At 37.2% G+C, this 25,502-nt stretch overlaps 2 protein-coding genes and 1 pseudogene across 2 annotated transcripts; all 3 read right to left on the bottom strand.

Moving 5' to 3' along the window:
* Nucleotides 1-1,067: 1,067 nt before the first annotated feature.
* On the bottom strand, nt 1,068-2,363 carry LOC130998334 (uncharacterized). Its single transcript, XM_057923760.1, has 2 exons — nt 1,742-2,363; nt 1,068-1,645 (listed from the first exon to the last, which is right to left on the bottom strand). The coding sequence occupies exons 1-2, from the start codon at nt 2,361-2,363 to the stop codon at nt 1,068-1,070; spliced, it is 1,200 nt and encodes a 399-aa protein (XP_057779743.1).
* Nucleotides 2,364-2,742: 379 nt separating this feature from the next.
* On the bottom strand, nt 2,743-3,327 carry LOC130998333 (uncharacterized). Its single transcript, XM_057923759.1, has one exon. The coding sequence runs from the start codon at nt 3,325-3,327 to the stop codon at nt 2,743-2,745; it is 585 nt and encodes a 194-aa protein (XP_057779742.1).
* An 11,867-nt stretch (nt 3,328-15,194) lies between these two features.
* LOC130998332 (uncharacterized) lies at nt 15,195-17,161 on the bottom strand (annotated as a pseudogene).
* Nucleotides 17,162-25,502: the final 8,341 nt, after the last annotated feature.

The raw sequence follows: 25,502 nt of genomic DNA, 5'->3' as shown, positions 1-25,502 counted from the left end.
GAAAAATAATGTAATTTACGTACAGAGTATTTTTTAGGAGTTTTTTTAGTCCAAAACATGTAATAAGTCATATATTAACATAATTATCGAAATAAACAACACTAAATCACTTAATTAAACCGTGCACTCATAAACACTTGTACACGGTTTCGTGCACGGTTTAATACACGATTATATTTTAATGTTTAAAGTTATCTAATTTAGTTTGAAACAATATTATAATCTCCCTCAAAAAATTTCACATTCAAACAACACGTAGAAAGCCAACCGTGCACAACCGTGTACGAAAGAACAGTAATCATGTACTGTTGAAATTAAAAAATATATATATTTCACAAACCTTATGCAATATAAGACTTCAGATCAATTTGTTTTTGAATTTAGAGTAACCGTGCACCCGTCGAGCAATATATTGAGAGGATTTTCTTGTTTCTAGTTCAAATTTCTAATGAATGAACAGATTTGGTTGGTATATACTTATTCTCTCCTTCATTAACTAACCAACAACCTCAAATACGGATGAAAATTTAAGGTTTAATGTTTCCTTAAAAAGTGCAAAGTCTGCAACCTAACTTTTAAATATAATAAATGTGCATAAATCACGATTTCTTTCAAAGTAAAATCGTAAGTATGAAATTCTCGTGTAATTTGTAAGCAACAATGTATGTTGCGTCAGTTTTTTGACTTTTATTAAACATATGAATATATTAGACTATCCCCATCAGTGACTTTCCCTCAACCCAACCTTCAATTAAAATATTCATTTCTCTCTCTTCCACATACACAACCCAACCTTTATCTTAAATCTACTCCCATTGGTGACACTCACATGACCTTTATCTTTTTTATTTTGTTTTATTTTTATTCTTATATTAGTCACAATAATTTTTAAATATATTTTAAAAATTAAAATAATAGAGAAAAAATATAAAAAAATAAAAATTTAAAATTTACTTGATCATACAACAAAAATTACACGAGTAAAATAAAATTAAAAATACATAAAATAAATTACAAATACATATAGGAAATTAAAATTACAAGTACAACAGATGCAAATTACATATTCAATTAGTCGTGCCGAATTTTGCCCATATATGCTCAATTAAGTCCTTCTGAAGAGCTTTGTGAGCTTCGCTATTGCGAAGTCGATCCCTGTTGATCATGTAATTAGACAAACTTGCAATTCTATCAGTTGAGAAGTGAATATATACATCTTCATCTACAGGTAAATCCATCAAAAATTCTGTGGGATCATAATTGTTTTGGTATGTGTCTCGTTCATCTTCCACTATCATATTGTGCATGATGATACAAGCCATCATAATTTTTCCCATCAAAATCCTATCCCAAATGAGACAAGGACATCGAATAAATGCAAATCGAGCTTGTAGAACTCCGAAGGCTCTCTCGACATCTTTTCTTACAGCCTCTTGGTGTTGAGCGAACAACTTGTGCTTTCGGAGCACTGGACTTGAAATTGTCTTAACAAATGCAGTCGAAGAGGGATATATGCCATCAGTGAGATAATAAGCTCTATCATTTTGACGATCATTGACCACATAACTTATATTAGGTGCTCTACCTTCTAAAATATCACTAAAAATGGGAGATCGATGAAGTACATTGATATCATTGCACGAACTTGGAGTTCCAAAGAACGCATGCCATATCCATAAATCATATGATGCAACGGCTTCCAAAATGATTGTTGGTTTTCCACTTCTTCCTGCATATTGACCAGCCCAGGCAGTAGGACAGTTCTTCCATTCCCAATGCATGCAATCAATACTTTCAATCATGCCGGGGAAACCACGTTGTTCTCCAACATAGAGTAGTCTTTGCAAATCTTGTTGATTGGGCCTTCTAAGGTATGTGTCACCAAAGCAAGAAATGATACCTTCTACGAAATGAATGACAGCATCCCTCGTGACTGTTGAACTCATTCGTAAGTATTCATCAACGGCATCGGTTGCGGTTCCATAAGCCAACACCCTCATAGCTCCAGTGAATTTTTGTAGTGGTGAAAGGCCTTGCCTACCAGTGCAATCGGGTCTCTGTTGAAAATATTCGTCGTTAGCAGTAACAGCATCTACTATACGAAGGAACAATGATTTTTGCATGCGAAATCTACGCCGGAAGAGCTCCGGAGTATACGTTAGATTAGGGACAAAATAATCACTCATCAAACGTTGCTCACCAACTTCACGTTCCCTATCACAATACCTTTTTTTATTAGTGGAAGAAGAAGTTCCTAAAATAAGATTGGGATTGTTTATGAGCATATCGTCAATAATGCGATCAATTTGACGATTTTGTTGATAACGTCGTTCTTCCCATTCATCTGAAGATGAAGAAGACATTTTGGCTTTAGAATGAGTTAGGTACTGGATATGAGGTATATTATATAGAAAAATAAATGCAGTGATAAAATTTAATTTAAGTTGTTTGACATTTGCATGTGAACCATTCATTTGTCGTTGTTGAGACATTTGGATGCATGTGAAATGGCAGGACAATTATTAAGTGTGCATGTGAATGATAGAGATTAAAGTGTGCATGTGAATGACAGAGATTAAAGTGTGCATGTGAAATGTCAGAAAATGTGTGATAGAAAATTATGATCACGTGAAGAGTGTCAGAGACACTTGCATGTTCAACAGTTGGATTGAAAATTCAAACAAATTACATAGAGCAATGCAGAATTGAAATAACATAAATTAAAATTACATAATTGCAAAACTACTTCGCAAATAAAATGGCAATGAGGTGGCTTTCCATCTCTTCCTCTTCTGCAGACAAATGGTCCTTCGCCAACAATGCGACCAACATTTTCTTTTCCATCTTCAGAGAATTCATTTTAAGCTTTTCACGTTCCAATTCAATTTTAGCTTTATCTCTACCTGTAGGACGAGACATAGTAGATCCGCCAGTAGTTGGAGTTTCTGGATTGGACGGGATAAAGTAATCACCATCTTCAGAAGTTTTAGACCTTTTTGTGCTGCCACCACTTTCTTGATCATCACCCACTTCATTGATTGCTAAGTTCCACTTCGGATGTTTACTCATAACATTATTGAAAACAACCAAGTCTTGGAATTTACTGCCACCTGCTTCATAAATTGAGTGAGCTTCCATCTCTATATCTTTCTGGCTCATTCCACTTCTTTTTCTAGCATCTGCTTCTTTGCAAGCAGCAATCCACTTGTTTGCATTTTCATTAAGTCGTTTAAAACGACCTTTCATTGATTCGATATTCCTTGGGCCGATCTCATCTGGATTTTCTTTTTGAGCTTCATGATACTTATTCTGCACACGTTCCCACATCGTCGCCCCTCTTTGATTTTTTTCCTTTTTGCTTATCTTCGCTAACGCAGATCCAAGAAGACATAAGCGCTACATCTTCTTTCACGCACCAAGCTACATTTTTTGCAGCTTTCTGATTTTTCTTTGGGTGTTCGACATCTTGAAATAAATTACGAGAGATATTTTGTGAAATGAGATGTTCGTGAGGGGTAGAAATTTGGTTGAGGTGTGGAGAAAATTGAGAATTCTCGTAGTACTGAGAATTTTGAACATCTTCTGGATTTGAAAAATTTTGAGGGTGAAAAAAAGATCCAAAATTTGAATAATAATTGGGGTCATTTGGATCCATGGCTTCAAAATGAAGAAAAAATGAAGATAGAAAATAAGGCTATTGAAAGATTGATGAGAAAATAAGGATATTGAAGTGGTGTTGATGAAAAAAAATTGAAGTCTATATATAGAATTTTTTTTCCTAATTTTTAATTTTTTTATATTACAATAAACTATTAAAAAATAGTATTTAAAATTATATATTTAATTAAGTGGCACCCAATGAAAGGGTGCCACGTAAGCATGACTTTCTCACGCCTCAAAGGCGGTGAACCGCCCAAAGTCACCAAATTTGCTCCAATTTCCATTTAAATTTGTAATTCCATTTGTTTGTCTTATGCAGTGACACTCATGTGAGTGTCACCGATGTGAGTAGTCTTAGATGTCAACATCAACACTTTTTGACTAGTCATAAGGGTATTCAAGTCCTTTCACTCAAAAGGTGCTACTAAACTTATATTTTTATGGATTGTGATATTTAACTTATTTCTTTTACCAAATGTGTTACTACTATGTATTACCACTAATTTTTTTCTGTTTTCTTATTTTCTGCAAAATATAATTTCACTATTTCTCATTCATTATTTTTACTTCAAAGAGAGCTATTATCACACTAGAAATAGAGGAATAATATTATCCAATCCTTGAAATGAAAAAGAATAAATGGAAAATAATAATAATAAAAATTATATGAAACGGGGGAAAAGAAAAGAGGCATTTGTTATCCCTCATTTTTCCATGATAAATTTATCAACCAAAGAGAATATTATTCTTTTACCTTATTTTTTATAAAAGAGAATTTCACCATTTCTCATTCATCATTTTCACTTTTAAGAAAGATAATATTATCACACGAAAAATGAAGGGATAATATTATCTCTACTTGAAATAAAAATAAGGAATGAGAAAGGGTGAAATTTTCTTTTATTAGACATGAGGAAAAAGAAATGAGGCATTTGAAGGAAGATTTTTCTATAATCCCACATTTTCCATGATAATTTATCAACCAAAGTGAATACAACCTTAAAAATCAATGGATCATCAGATAATTCGAGCACGATGAAAATTTGTTTGATTCAATATTGTAGATTTCATTAGTTTTGTTCTTGGGTTAATTTAAAAACAAATTATATTCATCATTATAATAACAAATAAAAACAACCCATTTTTTATATGATACAAAATAAAACTATATATCCATTATGTTCCCCGCTCACGTATAAAATAAATATCACTCTCACATCTTCCACACTCCCATTTGCGCTCTCCCCTCACCCAATTAATTCACCTTCTAAATGGTGAAACATGTTATCTCCCACCTCTTCATTGTTGTCTGATTCACACCCTCTAATGTTGGTGCCTCTCACTCCTTCCATCATCATCGCCGATTATGTTGGTGTAAATTGTGTTTATCTGTACACGCTTGGTCGTGCTAGAATTTAAGCGTGCATTAGCTAAAATTTATTTAATGCACACTTACACGCTTATACGTTAGGTCGTACGAGTGTGTAAAGCATGCATTAGCTTACACGAAACTTGATTAATAAATACTTACACGCTAGGTCGTATAAACGTGTATTAGTTAAAATTGATTTAGTACACGCTTATATGGTAGGCCGTGCATCGTGTGAGCGTATAAGTTTGCATTGGCTAAAATTAACTTAATGTATATCTACACGCTAAAGGGTAAAATGGTAAGTGTGTATAATTTTTATATATTTATAAGTATGAGTAATATTCTATGATAAAATAGGTATTTTCAATTTTAACTTTTTTTCCCCCTTTTCAGAGCATCCACATTGGTTGAGTCAGTTATCGACTCATCCATTGAGGGGACCACTTATGAGTAAGGCTGTTAAACCTTGCGGGTCGGGCCAGTCCGGCCCAACCCAGCGGGCCTAAGCAATTTTTTGGGCCGGGTCGGGCTGGCCCAAAATTTCAGCGGGCCTTGAAAAATAAAGCCCAGCCCTATACGGGCCGCCGGGTGGGTCGAGCCAAATCGGGCCAAAAATTTGATAAATAATTTTTTTTTTACTTCCAAAAATTGATAAATTAAATCAAATTTAAAGAAAATAGTTCTTAAAGGGTTTGAAACGCTTTTCCAAGTACAAATCAAGTTCATTTTCGCCATTGGTTGACTCTTCTTCATTCAACTCTTGATTATACAACTACAACACAAATAAAATGTAAAAAAACTATAAAATCATATTCAAACCAGTCAAAAAATTGGATTTTACAGATTTAAATTAATTAAAATAAAGCATACTTACATCCAAAAATGATTGTGGCGGCATGTGACTGAGATTGAGATTGAGGAAGAGTCTATCTTGGAGGGATAGTGGGACATCTTGATGCAGTTTTAATCTTGTCATATTCCCCAAAGAGTTTATAAAACAAATCTCTTATCTTCTTCACATTCTCCTCATAATCATGTGGGTAAAGTATCTTGTAACAAAATGTCAAGAACTTCAACTTTGAATAGGGGTCCAGAATACTTCCAAAGACAAGAGTGGCACAATAGTCTTCCCAATACTTATCGAATTTATTCTTCATCCTTGACACCATATCTTTAATTACCTCATTAGTCGAACCAGCAAGTTCATTTAACTTCATTTCTATTTGTGCAACTTGCATGAAAAATTAATTGGAGGTAGGATATGACGACCCAGATATCTCTCTAGTGATTGTGTAAAAAGGCTCCAAAAACTCACATATTTTTTGACCTCTTTCCCGCTCTTCATTGGTTGGGCAGTACTTATAGTTAGTGTCATTGAAGCTAAAATTAGTAAATGCTTTACGGTACTTTATAGCACTATCAAGCATTAGATAGGTAGAATTCCATCTAGTTGACACATCTAACTTCAAGAACCCCCCCCACGTATATCAGTTAAGTGAACCTTCTCAATGCACTTTTGAAACTCTCTCATGCTCCCATCTGTAGCCTTCACATATTTCACACTATTTCTTATTCTTTTCAATGCATCTTCCACAGTCTTTAGACCTTCTTGAACAATCAAATTCAAGATCTGAGCAGCACACCTTACATGAAAAAATTCACCCCCACACAGTAAACTGTTTGCAAATTAAGCCTATCTTTCAAGAACCTAACCATGCTATCATTGGAAGTAGCATTATCCAAAGTCAATGAAAATATCTTGGATTCAATACCCCAATCCTTAAGCACTTCAAGCAACTTTCTAGACAATTCAAGACCAGAATGAGCAGTATCTAACTTAACAAAAGAAAGCAATTTTCTATTTAACATCTAATTTTCATCAACAAAATGTGCAATTACACTCATATAGCCTACAGTGGTCACAGCAGTCCATACATCAGATGTCAAACATATTCTTCCAGAATGAGCAACAAACAACTTCTTCAATTTATCTTTTTCCATCTCAAACACTTTCATACAATCATTTCTTGTTGTGTTTCTGCTTACAGCTTTGAATTCAGGATTCAAGCAAGCATTCAATTCATTAACTCCATCATACTCGGCATAGGTAAATGAGAGATCATGCTTAATGATAGCTCCATCCAACTTATATATCCCTATACACCTTAGCATCAAATTTCCATTTTGTCAAAAAGGCAGCTCGATTATCAAACATACTACCCAAATCTTGAAACTTAGGAGTTTTGAAACAAGATTTAATGTGACGCTTCAAATGACTGGTGCCATTTGAAGCTTTGCAGTTGTACCAACCATGACAATGCTTGCATTTACACTTTGGAACATTATCTATCATGCAAGGCTTATCAAAATGTAATCACACATTAGATTTTTGTTTCTTAGAAACTTCCATATCATCATTTTCAACAACACCCAACCTCGTAGTGCCTATTGTACTACCACAATCCACATAAGTACCTGGAGTACTCTTAGAAGTATGTGTCTCCAATATTTGCACCTCATCATCCTTTGTCTCCTTCTCCATATCAACATCATTACTATCAGTATCCATTCCTACACTCCTACAATATCAAAACAAATTCAATTTTAATATAGCCCAATAATGACTTGCTCAACTGCTATAAATTGAAAATCTGCTATCGTGAAAATCCAAAAATCTCAAATCCAAAATATAAGAACTCAATATAAACTCAATATAAACTTAAACTGTAAGACTTCAGCTTCCCCAATTGATTGAAAAGAAACGTTTTAAAAATGAGAAAAGCCAGCAGCACCATTTCTAGTCCAGATTAAGAACTCAATGAATCTGAAATCTGAACTCAATGAGAAAAGCCAGCACAAATCCGATATTTTAAGGTTATTTGCGCTTAAATACATTAATTTGAGGGATAGTTTAATTTTGTACATGAACTATGAAAAGAGTCAAAAAATGCATAAACTTTAATATTGTAACAATTTTACCATAAATTCAATTTCTAAACATTTGAACTCAATAAAAATCCTACAATTTTTAGGTTTACAGATGTTTTATACGGTATCTTTATATGATTTCCTATACGGTATCATTTTTTTCAAAACGTTTGATTAGTAGACATCGACATTCTGATTTGCCTCGTAAACTTTAATTTGAGCGAAAATAGAATTTATGGCAAAATTATTAGAATATTAAAGTTCATGTATTTTTTTACTTCTTTTAAAGTTCATGTGAAAAATCAAACTACCCCTAAAATTGGTATTTAGACGCTAATAACCCTTATTTTAATGATATTTTTATAAAAATGAAAGTTGTTATAATATTATAGATTATAATTAATTTTATTTACAAAATTTAAAATTTTAAAAATTATATACGTATCCGGTTTGCTGGCTTAAAAATTAGTCTTTGTTATCGAATTAATAGACTTTATTGTCGAATTAAAAGAATAAGATGGGAGAAACTATGGATTCAAAGTGTAATTAATCAGTTATCGCCCCCTGTTTCTAGCACAAGAATATTATGAATGGGAGAAACTATGGATTCAAAGTGTAATTAATCAGTTATGGCCCCCTGTTTCTAGCACAAGAATATTATGATTGCGCGAATTAATTGAACAACAAAATTGTCCAAGAGAGATGTATCCTACTTTTGTGGCATTTTCTTTTTCAAGCTATGTATTTTTACCATACAAACTAATGGATATACATGAATATATTAATTATATTGTTTTGGTTATAAATATATACACCCACCCTTCTATTGTATAAACTTGTTTTCCTTTTTTAAATGTCTCAAATATATAGGCCTGTTTATATAAAAAGTAATATTTTTTTATTCATTCATTATTTGAGATGATCTTGAGTACACTTAAGTGTATCGTACACCCGAATTGACCCGTACCCAAATTTTGACCCGCATCCTGACTCAAATCATGTAAATGATACTATTTGATTTTACAAATGATACTGTCTGTAATTGACACTATTATGTTATATAAATGACACTGCGTATAATGATGAAATTGAGTTTTATTAAAAAGGAAAAAGAAAAAACCCTTGAAGGCACAAGAAAGCAAACTTAGGGCCCGAGACTCGAAAAGAGCTCGTAAAATAAAAACATCAACGCATAGTACAGCTTAAGTCAAAAGACAATACTTGGCAACAAAATCAATAAGGAAAATCCTTGTTGGAATGAAAGTCGTCCAACTCCATTTCATCCGACCAACGGCCGTGCGCGATATTGTTCATAGCACGCATAGCACTATTGTTGCTATGATCAACCACAAAGTCCCTCGGCTTATATCCCATTTCCTCCGCATTTCTTAGACGACCTTTTATGTAATCTACCGGATTCGGAATCAGTGGCACGCGTGAACGTTCCATACCCTTTTTAGGACGACCCGGTCCACGCTTAGGTGGAACTTGCTCAACGAGCAATTCCATCCCTTGAGTAACCTGTGCCTCAAGCCTGCTAATACGATTAGCAATATAGAAAGAATTATTACCATCATCGATGTACATTGAATTGAGAAGGGGCAGCGCCATATTGATTTCCACAAGGACCCTGGCGAAATGCCCCACTTGGCCATTAGCAGAAACGTTGTCAATACGCAACGGATGTCCTAGGGCTCGACCAATATTAGCAATGATAACTGGAGTCCATAATTCCACCGGGAGATAATACACCCTGACCCACACTTGCGCAAGAGATGAGGTTTCTTTATAAGGATCAAAGTATCGGCACCATTCTCGAAGACGTATGTGACCCGTTGAAAGCTGGAGGACCGCATTTCCTTTTGCCTTCTTTTTTGCTTCCAGCGTCTTGAATTTGATAGTAAAGAAACCCTTAGCCATAGGAATGAATTGGCAATCCGAGCACTGCCAGATACGCTGCAACTCTAGCGTAATATCCGCGAACGAACGCGGCTTGTCGCCTTTGCGAAGGATCATCCTCCCGATCAAAGCAAACTGAAATTCATCAAGACGCTGTTGATACTCTGATTTCGGGATCGATAAAGTAACGACCTCCCCCTCACGTTTCGAATGCAGTGTACGAAGACCATAAGCAGGAAAATCCGGCTGCTTGATCATGGTAGGCCGAACTTTCGCGGCATAAGAGATAGGTTCGCTGCACGACGGGATTACCTGTTCCGAGTCGTTTAATCCTCCAGAAGGCTTTTCTGTATCAACATGAGGCGTCGACTGCTGCCCAGCAGCCACTGCGCCGGACGGAACAGTTGATTTCGAGCGAAACACGTCAAAGTTAGATGATACCGGGGGGAGGTTGAGGCCCCCCTTTTCACGATTGAAAGCCGGCGAACTCAAGTCCGTCACCGGTGGACTCGATTGACATCCGGCGGCGACTGTGCAGCTGGGGACCTGCTGCGGTGTGGTGGTCGAAGATCTGGATCGGGCAGATTTCCTTCGATCTTGATCGGCGGCGCCAAGATAAGGATCGGGCAGATTTGGATCGGCAGCGCCGAGATCTGGAGGCTGCTGACGGCGTCCTTCCATGACACCGCGTATAAATGAAAGTATAACATTGTCAATGACACTGTGTATAATTAGCACTATTCAGAAATATAAATGATACTTTCTGTAATTGACACTATAAGATTGTAAATGACATTATAATATTTTAAATAACACTATAAGATTGAAAATGACACTATAATATTTTAAAATGTTACAGTGTCATTTATATAATTGAATAGTATCAATTATAAACAGTGTTATATGTATAACTGAATAGTGTCATTTATACGATTTAGGTTAGGATGCGGGTTTGGATCAGCATGCCAGTCAGAATTTGAGTACGGATTAATTCGAGTGTACGGTACACCCTGGTGTATACTTAGAAATTTTGTGTTATTATTTAATCTCTATTTAATTCTTACTTTAATTTTAATTCATCATTAAATAATACCTATGGATATATTAAGAAGTTTACTTATATTTTTTTCTTAATTTTTATGTAAATTTCAATCAATTTATATATATATATATATATATATATATATATATATATATATATATATATATATATATGGGACAGAGGGAGTATTAGAACTGCATACTAATTGATCTAAGTTCATGTACATATTGTTTTCCAAGGTATGATTAAAATTTGTAACACTTTCTACATCATCCAATGTTGGGATTAAAATGCTCAAGATCGTCCAAATCCAATAATTAATTATCATTCTAACATTAAGAAAATAACATGATTGTAAGCTTGCGGTGATTCTAAATTTTTTAACCACTAGAATTATAACTGCAGTTTAGTGGTATTTTCCACTCAATTATTATTATTATTATTATTATTATTATTATTATTATTATTATTATTATTATTATTATTATTATTATTATTATTATTATTATTATTATTAAATAGCTTTAAAAATTATATTATGGTAAATTCGAATTTAAAACTTTTAACTTTAAGTATTAATCACTTTATTAGGTCAACACATAATAATAATAATAATAATAATAATAATAATAAGAGTCAATATATGAAAATAGTCATTTTCTTTTAGGGGGGTGTATTAGTTCAAGATTTTTATAGATTTTAAAAGTCCGTGGATTTTAAAAGTCTATAGAATTCTCACAGAATCTTCATGATTTTGAATGAATTCTTGATCGGATTTTTAATGAATTAGCAAGAACTTGACGTGATATTTTAGGATTTGAAATTCACAAATCCAGTGAGCGCTGTGCTTCAACGGGCGATAGACAGGAACCCAGCGAACGCTAGGAGCCCATGAGCGCTGGATACCCAACGACTGCTGGGTTCCAGCGAGCGCTGGCCTTATGATATATATATATATATATATATATATATATATATATATATATATATATATATATATATATATATATATATATATATGAGCGGCTGCTGGGTGCCCTAATTTTCTTATTTCCTCCCTTTCCATCCGCGCCGCTGCCTCCTATTTTCTCCAGCGACCGCTGCCTCCCATTTTCTCCGCTGCCTCCCATCTCCACCGCGCTCCACTCCACGCCTCTACAAGATTCGCTACCTCCGATTTTCTCCAGATCCGCTGGCAATATGCCTCGAACAAAAAACGCCAACATTAGGATAGACGAAGATATGGAAGAGAATATTCGGAGGAGGAGGAAGATCTCTCAGAAAGGTACATGTGTCCCTTTCAATTGAATTCTGAATGGGAGGGTACTGTATTTAAAAAATTTAACGAATCAGAGATTACTACTCCTCATTATTTAGATTTGGATTTGATTAAGGATCTTCGACTTGAGGGTAGAGTAATGAGATTGTTGAAGAATTTGGGAATGGATACTTTTGCTAGGAATATTAATTTTTCTGGATATGATCCTCTGTGCTATGAATTCTTGACTACTATGTCTGTGCGTGGTGATAAGAAGAAGATTACAGTTAGGATGAATGGGAGGGAGTATCTAGTTAGTTTGGCAAGAATGAAAGCTATATTTGGATTTTACTCTAGTGGGGTATCTGAGAGACCTCGGTCATTCAATTGATTTTAGTGAGCTAAAAGGAGCTCTGTTGATTTATGATCGATTCACTATAGTTCCTCATGCAAAAAGGCAGCGTGTTAGATCGTTTGTCCACTACGAGATTGCAGCTGGCCGTCGTCCTCCCACTTTTGGTGATTTTGGGGCCGGCACATCATCCGCTGCTGGTGGCAATGAAGAAGAGGATAACGAAGATCAAGATCAAGAGGAAGAAGAAGGGGGTCATGAAGATCAACAAGCTGGTGGTTCAATGTCGGGAGATTATTATCAGCGATTTCATAATGATTTGACTTCATTCCGTGATCATTTCGACCTTTCAATTGGATCATTGAGGCAAGACATGAATGCTCGATCTGATGCACAAGACCAGCAGATTGCCGAGTTACAGCGTCAATGGGAGGCGTAGAGACGTCGTGGGTGATCTTTTTAAATTTTAAATTTGGATTTATGTTTGAATTGTTTTATTTGGACGATTGTTTTTTTTTTTGGTTCGTATTTGAACTTGGATTTCGACTATGAATTTGTGTTATGATGAAATCTGTTATTTGTTTTTCGAATTCATTGTTTGGAGTTTATTGTATTGATAATATATTATTGTGATAGATGATATAGAATCGAGGTGATGATCATAATGCCCTTGAAAATTTATTACCTAATTTAAATTATTTTTATTACTAATGATCCTATTAAGTGATATTTCTATTAAAGAATAAAAATTCATGGATAAGTTAATACTACGACTTATTATTTATATATATCCTTTAAAAAATGTCTTAATGTTCCTCTAATATTTAATTGCACAATGAATGTACTAGTATAATATAGGAGTAATACTTTTGTTTTGTTTTTCCATTCCATTTTTGTAACAGCCCGGCTCCAGAGTTGACGGCTGTCCCCACAGCCCAATACGAGTCTTTTCTAGCGTGTTTTGTCCTCACTCGCACGCTCCCTGAGAAACTTCCCAGGGGGTCACCCATCCCGGAATTGCTCCAAGCCAAGCACGCTTAACCTTGGAGTTTCTTCCGTGTGGGCACCAGAAAAGAAGATGCATCTTATTGATATGAGTAGCACCTATCAAATCACTTAAGCTCTCCTCGAATATGCAGTCCCATACCTGCATATTCTTGGAATCCCTCTCGTTCGGGTGTGTTTCGGTTCATCCCTGTGCCCCTCCGCTTGGAAGTCTTAACCGGAGCCGCTCCTTGTCCGTGCCTCTTTTGCACCGGCGATCACTCCGCACTTCGTCCCCGGGCGTCACAGGCCCACCAGCTTCCGCTTGGTTCGTCCCCGAACCACACCGTACTGGGAGAGGTTCGGCTCTGATACCACCTGTAACAGCCCGGCTCCAGAGTTGACGGCTGTCCCCACAGCCCAATACGAGTCTTTTCTAGCGTGTTTTGTCCTCACTCGCACGCTCCCTGAGAAACTTCCCAGGGGGTCACCCATCCCGGAATTGCTCCAAGCCAAGCACGCTTAACCTTGGAGTTTCTTCCGTGTGGGCACCAGAAAAGAAGATGCATCTTATTGATATGAGTAGCACCTATCAAATCACTTAAGCTCTCCTCGAATATGCAGTCCCATACCTGCATATTCTTGGAATCCCTCTCGTTCGGGTGTGTTTCGGTTCATCCCTGTGCCCCTCCGCTTGGAAGTCTTAACCGGAGCCGCTCCTTGTCCGTGCCTCTTTTGCACCGGCGATCACTCCGCACTTCGTCCCCGGGCGTCACAGAAAGCACTTCGTCCCCGTGATATGATTTATAAGTTTTATTTCAATTTCACTATTTTGTTATCATTTATTCATTAACCTATATTTTTTATGAAATAATCAAAGAAAGTAGTTAATGTATGATATTATTCTAAACATTTTAGCTATCCCTTCCTATTTTATACTCCATCCGTCCCGGCCAAGACGCTACATTTGCTTTTCGACACGTGATTTAAGGAATTGTAGATTAATGTTTTAAGTGTGTAATAATAAAGTGATAAAGTATGAGAGAAAAAGTAATAAAGTGATAAAGTAAGAAAGAGAAGGTAATAAAGTGATAAAGTAGGAGATATAATATAATAAAGAAATACTTAATTAGTGTTAATTAAGTGTTTAAAATTCCTTATTTTTGCCAAATATAGAAATGTAGCATCTTCGTTGGGACGGCCCAAAAAGGAATATGTAGCATCTTGGGCGGGACGGAGGGAGTATTTTTTTTTTTCAAGTTAACTAATTTATTGTAATATAATGTTCGGTAGTAACCAATCGATGCGTCAGCATATGATATTATTTTCACTACTATAGTAATTTAATTTTATGTTTTAGTTTTTTATTTTGAGATCACTAATAATTTAAATAAATAAATACTTATTATATATGTTAGGGTTAATTGCATGAAAATACACGAACTTTAGTCACTTTTTCATTCTGCACACCGACTTTGAAATTTACATTTTAAACCATGAACTTTGCATTCGTTCCATTTTTTCCTTAAAATTCACCTCCGGCCATCGAAAATCTGAGGTGGCGCCTTTTGGCGCCACGCGTATGTGACACGTCATTAATGTGTGCTGACGTGTCTTTAATTTAATACTCTCTCTCTAATACTCTCTCTCTATCTACTTCTCTCTCTCTCTCTTTCTTTTCTCTCTCTCTCTCTAATATTCACCTCCGTCCCCGCGCTTCCCTCGTCCCACACAACACGAGGCCGCCGCCGCCACTGCCGCCGCACGGACCGCCGCCGAGACCCGTCTCCACGTCGCCATAGACGACGTCAAAGAAGCAAATAAACTTCTTTTGGTTCTGAGAAAGATCGGTATAGTATCCCTCTCCGACGTCCATACCTTCTTCTCGGGCGAGGCACTCGACTGCTCGCTGCACATCCTCACCACCAGCTTTACTCGTATCCAACAGGTTGCAATCCACCTCGATCATACCTTTACCGTGAGCAAGAGCCATAGACTGCACGGATGGAAGCCCGCCGCCTCTGCCGCTGATTCTCTTTGCTATTCTCCGAACAACAGCCATGTCAGTCGAGAATATTGGGACGTTGTAGTTTTCGACCCACTGTGTGGCTCCAACGACAACGACCCCTTTCCTCGGAACAGCACGAGGAGGGCCCTCATCGGGTTTCAGCTGCAGAGTTTCAGATTGGAGGCTGCCTACCCCATTGATTTCCATCTGCATTCCGCTTGAAGTAGCCGAGCTCCCTCCTGATTGTGTCGAGCGACCTCCCCTCATCGTGTGCAGCTCCGTACAAGAAGGTAGCAACTGCAGGCTATAGATAAGATCATTAACAAAAGAGAAAAGTTGATGAAGAAACAAAAAGATGATACAATACCAATACCAATTTTACCAATTCTCTGAACAGTGAGCAAATTCCCTACTATCTCAATAGATGCTATTTTGATGCTCCCTTTTAGCATCAAATGGCTAACTTCTTTTAGCATACAGTCTAAATCTAGATCCCAAATTTCATGTCAGTAGCAAATAAACTTCTTTCGTAGTTTGGAATATGATTATGAGGATGTATTTCCTTCTTCGGATCTTTATATTTATATGATTGACCTCGTCTGATTCTTTGCAGCACAGGCATACTTAATGCTCGCAATCCAAACCTTGGAGTTTAGCATTGTTCTGCTGCTCCTAAAGTACCCCAGTAAGCCTCAGTACATCTACTAGATTTCTTCCGTGCAAACAAATCTTCAGAACAACGAAGCTGCTACTGGCGTCGGTGCTTGGGTTTGGAGTCCTTCTGTGGGCTTCTGTGACGTCGTCTACGGTGACGTGGAGACAGGTCTCGGCGGCGGTCCGTGCGGCGGCAGTGGCGGCGGCGGCCTCGAGTTGTGTGGGACGAGGAAAGCGCGGGGATGGAGGTGAATATTAGAGAGAGAGAGAGAAAAAAGAAAAGAGAGAGAGAGAGAGAAGTAGATAGAGAGAGAGTATTAAATTAAAGACACATCAGCACACATTAATGACGTGTCACATACGCGTGGCGCCAAAAGGCGCCACCTCAGATTTCCGATGGCCGGAGGTGAATTTTAAGGAAAAAAATGGAACGAATGCAAAGTTCATGGTTTAAAATGTAAATTTCAAAGTCGGTGTGCAGAATGAAAAAGTGACTAAAGTTCGTGTATTTTCATGCAATTAACCCTATATGTTATATATTAATAGAATATTAAAATCAAATTTATATATATATATATATATATATATATAATTCATTAAAAAAATTATAATTAATCAACATTCATTAAAAAAATAATCCAACATCCATATAAAAAATATTATAATTCAAAGACATTTTGATAACAATCTATCAAAACACCTCCCTAAACATTATCTTCAGTCTCATCATCTTCGTTTCCATCGTTTCCATACATTGACCTATTTTCCCACATAGCATTAGCAATACTTGCTTTCCATGCATTAGCTTCATTCCTCTGAGACAGCTGGCTTTGAGAAAGATATTCCAAATTGTCTGCATCATTCTCTACATCTGGTGCAGCATTCTCTACTTCATCTTCGACTGGAAATTCATCAGTACGACACTCCTTTCGAAGAAAATTAGGTAATCCAACACAAGCCAATACAAACTCTGCTTGTGTTTGAAATGAAAACGGAGGAGCCATTTTAAAAATTGTGAATCGTGATTTGAAGATTCCAAAAATTCGTTCAATCACGTTTCGCAATTTTGCATGTCGAAGATTGAACAACTCATCTGCATTTATGGGGTGACGACCTTGACCACCGAAATCTTTAAGATGATATCGAACACCACGTAACGGAGCTAAAAACTGACGGCGATTAGCAAATCCACAATCCACTAGGAAATATTTACCTTGAGGCACATGAAGTCCATTAGGTCTCGATAATGCGTCACTTAAAAGTTTTTAATCATGGGCCGAGCCTTCCCATCCACTAAGCACATAGATGAACTGCAAATCAAAGTTGCAAGCTGCCAAAACATTTTGAGATTGCACCCCATGACGGTTACGATAACTGCTTACGTCTCTGCCTGTGACCATGGCCGAGATATGAGTTCCATCTATAGCTCCGATACAATCCTAAAATAAAGTGAATATGTTATACAAATAAAGCATAAAAAATTGATATACTACAACAGCAACAATATAATATCGAAATAATCCATACCTTAAAGAAATGATTAAATCTTGTACTTTCCCGAATTTTAGTGGGTATTGCTGTTGTCGGCTTAACCATCATGTCCGGTGCTATGGTGTTCAATGCTCTCAAGATTTTATTGAAGTTCCGACTAGTAGCAAAATGCGAACGATCAAACCTTTGACGAACATTACAATAACGATCGTTGTGTCCAACAATGATCAAGAATTGATGTGTGTATTTTAGCTACCTAGTTTAGTGTGCGTTTCACCGTGGTTTCATGTGATATTACATGTTCTGCTATGTTTTGGCGCAGGAATGAGAAGAATTGGAGATGGAGCTGCTAATTGGAAGAAAGTGGAGAAAGACAAGTTTGCGATGGGATTCGACGTGAAGATGGAAGAAAATAGAGATTGGGCTTTTAATTACTTGTTATATTTTTAGGAAGCTCAAAACTCTTAGTTTTATTTTATTTTGGGTATTTAATTAAGTGAAAGGGCCGAAGCCCATGCGTTGAATTAGGCGGCGCCCTTTAGGGATTTATTTCCTAAACTTCTTTACGGGGGCCGCACGCATGCAAGTCATATATATTAGTCTAGGTTAATTTACTTTAACATACACTTTTATACTGCAGCCGCATAGTTAGAATTTTAATTAGGATTTAATTCTTGTTCTATTAGACAGCCGCAACTTTTGAATTTGTTAGAATAGGAGTTGACTTTTATTTCATGCAACCTTTACTTTCATGCAAGATTTTGATTCCATACGTACTTGAGCAATTGATCTCTTAGTTCTTAGTTTTAGATTTTCTTCGTGTTTTCTTAATTTACAATTGCGGCTGGATTTGGAGCAAGGGAGCAGACGGTTTTTTTCTTCAATCGGTTTAGTGTTAATTTAATTCTTGCAATTTATTTAAAGCTTTCTTCGCATATTTTAAGTATGTTTATTTTTATTTATTTGATTGTTTTTATTTTAAGCATGAGTAGCTAATCTTTTAATTCGGCGAGAATAATGAAACTCTAATTTAATGATCTGTGAGACCTAATTGGTTTAAAATTGATTCCTATTGATTCCGATTAATTCCTAGGTTCCAAGATAATTCTGATTTTATTTAAGCCTGATCAACTTAGATTAAATTGGATTACAGTCAATTAGTTCCTGCCAATCCGTAATTGTTGGAATTGGACTAATTAGTGATACAACTACCGTGTTCGTAGGGGGAATTAATTGGTATATTAATTATTACTAGCGTATCTAGGATAATTGGTATAAATTGGGTTCCTTCACCTTAATGCTATTAGAATATTAAATCTAAGACTGGCGTATCCAGCTAGGTTATATTTTAATAAGGGAAATAGACAAGACTAGCGTATCTAGCTGTCTATCGACACAGTAAGTAGGAATTGGGGTATGTCAGTGCGTATCACGGTATTCTATAACTAATTGGTTAATAGGAATTAATTAATTATTGCGTCAAGGATCAGAGATTAAATTAGTGTGGATTTATTTGAGCCGAATTACCTTTTTAATTGATTTAATTCAAAAGTCTTTTATTTGATTTAATTTGCTTTGCTTAGTTAATTAATATTTTCTCCAAGTTAAGGCGTGGTGGCATCACCAAAATTATAGATTTTAGGGAATTGAATGATTTTACCTGCTCTCTGTGGGATCGACCCTGCTTATCATTATACTAATTTATTTTGATAATTCTGCAGGAATTATTTGGTGGAAAACGACGTCCACCAAATTGGCGCCGTTGCCGGGGAGCGGTGTTAATTGATTTTTTTTTCCCTTTTGATCTATTTTTTTTTATTTTTCTTTTTGGTTTATGAGCAGATCTTCTAAGCCGAATCTCCTCTACGATTTTGAGATCGAGAAAACCGCGAAGAGATTGAGGAAGGAGGCCACGGCGCGGAAGCTGCAAGGTCTGGAAGGCTCGGAAATTGCTCCGTCTGACTGGACAGAAACGTTTTTCAAGTCTGAACCTGAAGTTCAGATTGCTGCAGAGGATCCGTTTGCCCAAACAGACCCTGATTCAGAGGCAAACACAGACTGTGAAGAGGAAACTGACTCGATTTCTGTCGCAAGTACTGAGAGCGACATGGCTTACGATCCTAGGCTGTGCGACCTCTCCAGCCACGAAGCTGATGACCCCCCAACTCCGATCCGGATGCCGGCAGCGGCTACTGGTATTGAGATAAAGCTTGGACTGCTTAATGTTCTCCCAAAGTACCATGGCAAGAAGGGAGAAGATCCGTACAATTTCTTGAGCGAATTCATCAAAATTTGCAAGGTCCAGAAACGCCCCACTGGAGTTACGGAGGAACACTTCAGACTAGCTGCCTTTCCCTTCACCATGACAGCAGAGGCGAACTCTTGGTTCGCGAGTCTTCCACCCTATTCCATCACTTCATGGGTCGAGATGAAAAAGCTATTCCTGGAGCATTTTTTCCCTCCTACCAAGACGAATGCGCTAAAGAAGGAAATTAGTGGAGTGAAGCAGGAGTACGATGAGTCACTGAGCACATACTGGACTCGATTCAGGAGGTTGGTGGATAGCTGTCCAAACCATAAGTTTTCAGAGGGGGATTTACTGCAGTATTTCTATCAAGGGATGACGGTGGATACCAAAAATCTGGTGAATTCATCAAGTGGAGGAGCATTTTCTCAAAATACTGTGAGCGAAGCTAAGAAGTTGATTCAACACTTGGTGGAGGCAACAAGAGAGTATGAAGAGCCACGCATCCAACTGCTCAAGAAAGCTGCTCAAGCTAGTTCGTCGGATTTTGAGAATAAGTTCGAAGAAAGGATGGGGAAGTTAGAGAGAATGCTAAGTACTGTGGTGGAGAAAGTCGCAACTGCTGGACAACCAACAGAAAAGCCATGTGGAGCGTGTGGTAGCTTTGGCCATACGAGCTTGCAATGCACCGGGGGCGACGAAGATCTTCAAGCCCAAGTGAATTCTTCTCACAACTTTTACAGTTGTTCTGATCCACTGCCCCATTTGCCCAAACAGGACCCCTACTCGAGCAACTACAATGCGTCGTGGAGAGATCACCCTAATTTTCGTTGGAGAGACCAAAGCAATCAAGTGCAGCAACAAAGCTATAGACCGCCTCATCAAAGAGGATTCCAACAAGCACCACCACTTCCACAAGAAAATCAAGGAAAAGCTCTTGAAGAGATGATGAGAGAGTTGATTGGCTCACAACAATTGTTGCAAAATAATTTGCAAACAACCAATGAAGTGGTGCTAAAACTCCAACAGTCTCAAGCAGAGCAAAGGGTTCAGATCGAAGGACTATCCCGTCAAGTGTCTCAGCTCGCAACGTCCGTGAATCAACTCAAGGGCCATCAAGGTGCTTTACCATCACAAGTCCAATTGAATCCGATGGAGAACGTCAGTATGATTACTTTGAGGAGTGCCAAGGAGTTGAGTGAGCCCACAACCCAGAATTCAAAGGAGTGTCCGAGCAAGGATTCTGGAGTTAAATTCAGCTTGGAAAAATTCGAAAATTCTGGAAGCAAGGTGGATTCTGCAATCCAGAATACAGAACAGTCCCGTTTGGCCAAACAGAACAGTGATCCGACAGCTGGGCAGAAAGAACAAGAAGCAGAGCACAAATTGGTTAAGGGTGAGCAGTCTAAGGTTCATAAACCTTTGAGTCTACATGATCCCGAGATGGAGATACCCGTTCCCTTTCCCAGGCTGTTAGCAAAGAAGAAGCCGGAGGAAGAGCTCATTGATTTCATGAAAATCTTTGGGAAGTTAGAGATCAATCTTCCATTTCTCCAAGCACTCAAAATTCCTCATCTGGGCAAGTTTGTGAAAGACTTCATTGCTGGTAAGTCTAAGAAATCTGGAAAAATTGTGATGGGCGAGAACGTGTCAGCAGTGATACAAAAAGAGTTGCCGCCCAAATGCAAGGATCCAGGTATGTTCTCTCTGCCATGTTACATCGGTGATACTAAGATTGAGCATGCTATGTGTGATCTAGGAGCTTCTATTAATGTCATGCCTTTAGCTGTTTATAATAGTTTAAATGGTGTGAAGTTGGTAGATACTAGAGTTGTGATTCAGTTAGCCGATGGATCATGTGTGCACCCTGAAGGTTTGCTTGAGAATGTCCTTGTGAAAGTGAATAATTTTGTTTATCCTGCTGATTTCTATGTGGTGAAAATGAGTGGTATGCAGTCGAAAGAGTCAGCCGGTGTTCTGTTAGGTCGTCCTTTCTTAAGGACCACTAGGGCAATCATTGATGTTTATTGTGGTACCATATGTTTGGATTATCATGGAGAGAAGTTCACTTTCAACATTGATGATACCATGAAAAGTCCATTGGCTATTAAAACTGCTTGTGCCACCAATGTTACTGACCCTTTTGTCCAAGAACATCTTGAGACTAAATCTATGCAGGATAAGTTGGAACCAACTTTGACCAAAAGGGCAACTGGTCTTGATGCTCGTGGGATGAATAATGAAGAAGTCAAAGAGTCTACCAAGTCTCTCCATGCTCACTCGAAATTAGCAGATTCTGGAAATACGTTCTGTTTGCCCAAACGGAAGCCACACGACAGAAGTCTGCATTTTGATGTGGAACCACCCGACTTAGAAATAAATGTGAGGATGAGCTTCATCTGGAAGCTTATGACGCCGCGATGTGGTATAAGGATCGCACCAAGATGTGGCACGACAAGAACTTGCAAGGAAAGACATTTACAGTCGGCCAAAAAGTACTTTTGTTCCAGTCAAAGCTGCGGTTGATGACCGGAAAATTGAAGACGAAGTGGATTGGCCCCTTCCTGATACAGTCTGTTTGCCCAGACGGGGCGTTTGAGATTCGCAGTTTAGACACGGCTAAGATATTCACCGTGAACGGACAACGTTTGAAGCCGTACTATGATGCCTCTTCTTTGGTTCCAGCGGAGTCTGTTTCGCTGCTGCTTCCAGGCACGTTTTGAGCACTTGAGCAGTCGAGCCAACGACGTTAAATAATGGCGCTTATCGGGAGGCAACCCGACTTTCTTTTCCTTTTAATTTTTCGTTTTGTTCTTCTTTTCTTTAATTCTCATTTTTCGTTTAGTTTTTTTTAAGCTTCTTAGTTTCCCTTCCTTAGTTTTAATTTTTGTTATGTTTCAAAAAAAAAAAAAAAAAAGACAGATCGATGGGAACGTGGCAGCCCTACATGAGAGCATCGCGAATTTGAGCGCCACCATTGGACAGGAGCTGCGGCAGCAGCACACACGGTGACTTCCTTCCTTTTCTTGTTTTGTTTCGTGTGTTTTTATGTTGTCTTTGCCTTGGTCTTTCGTTTAGTTGAGTGTCTTGTTGCTCCTTCGCTTATGCTTTGTTTATTTGCTTGAGGGCAAGCAAAATCTAAGTGTGAGGGGGGGCGTTGTTGAGTCTTTGCTTGTTGAGTCAGTTTATGTTGAGTTTTGTGAGTCTTCTAGCCAAAGTAATTGATAAGTTCAGTTGTTGGAGCATGCTGTTAGATTGAATATGTGTGATAACTTGATCTTTCCCTACTTAAAAATTGAGAGTTTGTGATTGACAAGTGTGTGTTTTGATTACATGATGTCTGGAATGACAAAATAAGGGCGATGAGTGAATCTAAACTACACATAAGTGAGGTATTGAGCCTAATAGAGTAGAGCACTCTCTACTAATTTTTGTTTTGAGAGATTTGATGATCTATGAAGTCGTGATATCAAGTGTGTCATATGTGGTGAATGATAAGAGGCACTAGGGTAGCCATTTGGCCTGTTTTTGAATTCCTACCCATACACTAACCCCTAGTGAGCCATGTTTGAGCCTTTGCCGTTATTGTTCATATTAGTCACTATATATATATAGCCAAGGCCTGTTTTTTGTGAACCTTCTCTTTGGTCCCATTGTGCATGTTAGAATTGAATTACATCCTAAGTGAATGTTGAGGAATGTGCATAAGGATGCTTGTTTGCCCAAACAGAACCTGAGCCGAAATTACATTCTGAATCTAGGACAGATGGTCTGTTTGGCCGAACAGAGGATGATGATTGTACAGTTGGGCAGATTATTTTTGATGTACTCTTTGCATGATTGTGTTGTTTTAATGAAGTGGTGCAGAAAAAAAAAAAAAGAGAAAAAAAAACAGAAAAAAGAAGAGAAAAAAAAACAGAAAAAGAAAAAAAAAGAGAAAAATAAAGTTTGCACCAAGGTTGAATTAGTATACATGCATTGAGTTGTTTGATGGTTGTTGCCCATAGTTGAGTTGGAAGTTGCTCCTCATATGTTAGAATTCTTTGGGTGTGATTTGATTCGAGCATGCACGATATTTGATCTTCAATGTTTGAGCTTAGGACCCCTAGGATCTTGCCTACATCATTGATAGTCCTTAGCCCCATTACAACCAAAGAAGAAAGACCTTTTTGAGCCATAATGTGACTGCGAAATATCATGACTAATTGGGAGTTTCTTCTTGTGTGAGAATTACCTTATCTTATGGAGAGATTGAATGAGCGTGAGAGTGCACTCATTGTTGCCTAATTTGGACTAGATTGATGATGAAAACACACTTTGGAGGTTCATGTTCTTAGTTCGAGAGTTGGGAAGTGATGGTGAATGGCATGATTCGATTTGATAGACTGTTGCATTCCTGATGCTTTGATATTGCTTGGCTAGTCGTTTGGTTTGTTCGTGTCTTGTCTCGTTTCATTTTACTTTCCTGTTCTTTGCATGTGTTTGTTGTGTCTGTTTTCAGTTCGTTCTTTTCTAGAGTCTTCGTGTCAAGGAAGAGAGTTGCTTCTAATGGCTGAAATTTACCATTAGTTTCTTCTCTTATTTCATACTTGAGGACAAGTATGATCTAAGTGTGAGGGGATTTGAGTGTGTGTATTTTAGCTACCTAGTTTAGTGTGCGTTTTGCCGTGGTTTCATGTGATATTACATGTTTTGCTATGTTTTGGCGCAGGATTTAGATGAATTGGAGATGGATGCTCGTGGATGGAAGAAGTTGTGAAAGTCGAGAATTGTCGAAGAAGTTGGTGAATTTTTGGAGAGATTTAGAGATTTTGGCTTTGAGAATAATTGTCTTGTAATTTATTTAAGCCTAATACTCTTTTAATTAAACTTTTTGGGCTTTAGTTTTGAAAGGGGCCGAAACCCACATTGATTATGGGTATTCGGCCACTTAGGTTAAATTGCTAGTTTTGATAAAAGTAGGACTCTCCTAGTTTAATTAGGTAGCCGCACTTTTAGACTAGATTATATAAGTTTGACTTTGATTAGGATTTTATTTTTATTAACTTTAGCATTAGCATTAGGTTATTGTTTTTAGTTTTGGAGACAGCCGCATTCTTTAGTTAATAGCAGTTGATTTTTCTTGATTCAATTTCAATTTCAATTTCATGCAATTTACATCTGCACGATTTCTAGCATAGAATTCCTTTTTGTTTAATTTACTTTATTCTCTTGAATTGCGGCTGAAGTTGGAAGCAAAAGGAGGCAGACGAGTTTTTGTCGATTGGTTCAAGGGTTTATTTAATTTCTTGCGATTTATTTGTTAGCTTTCGTTCTATTAATTTATTATGTCAATTTTTATTTATTTGATTGTTTTTATTTTAAGCATGAGCAGCTAATTCCTTTAATTCGGCGATAATAATGAAACTCTAATTTAATGATCTGTGAGACCTAATTGGTTTAAATTGGTTCCTATTGATTTTGATTAATTCCTAGGGTTTAAAGATAATTCTGATTTTATTTAAGTCTGGCCAACTTAGGTTTAATTGGATTACAGTCAATTAGTTCCTGCCAATCCGTAATTGTTGGAATTGGACTAATTAGTGATACAACTACCATGTTCGTAGGGG

Source organism: Salvia miltiorrhiza, chromosome 8, assembly GCF_028751815.1.
Source record: "Salvia miltiorrhiza cultivar Shanhuang (shh) chromosome 8, IMPLAD_Smil_shh, whole genome shotgun sequence".
In the NCBI taxonomy this organism is placed as follows: domain Eukaryota; kingdom Viridiplantae; phylum Streptophyta; class Magnoliopsida; order Lamiales; family Lamiaceae; genus Salvia; species Salvia miltiorrhiza.
This window is presented reverse-complemented; position numbering and strand designations above follow the sequence as displayed.

Coding starts and splice junctions, on each gene's coding strand:
- LOC130998334 (XM_057923760.1), bottom strand. CDS start 2,363: ATGTCTTCTTCATCTTCAGATGAATGGGAAGAACGACGTTATCAACAA. Junction 1,646..1,741: donor CTGTCCTACTGCCTGGGCTG/GTCAATATGCAG, acceptor TTGGAACTCCAA/GTTCGTGCAATGATATCAAT.
- LOC130998333 (XM_057923759.1), bottom strand. CDS start 3,327: ATGTGGGAACGTGTGCAGAATAAGTATCATGAAGCTCAAAAAGAAAAT.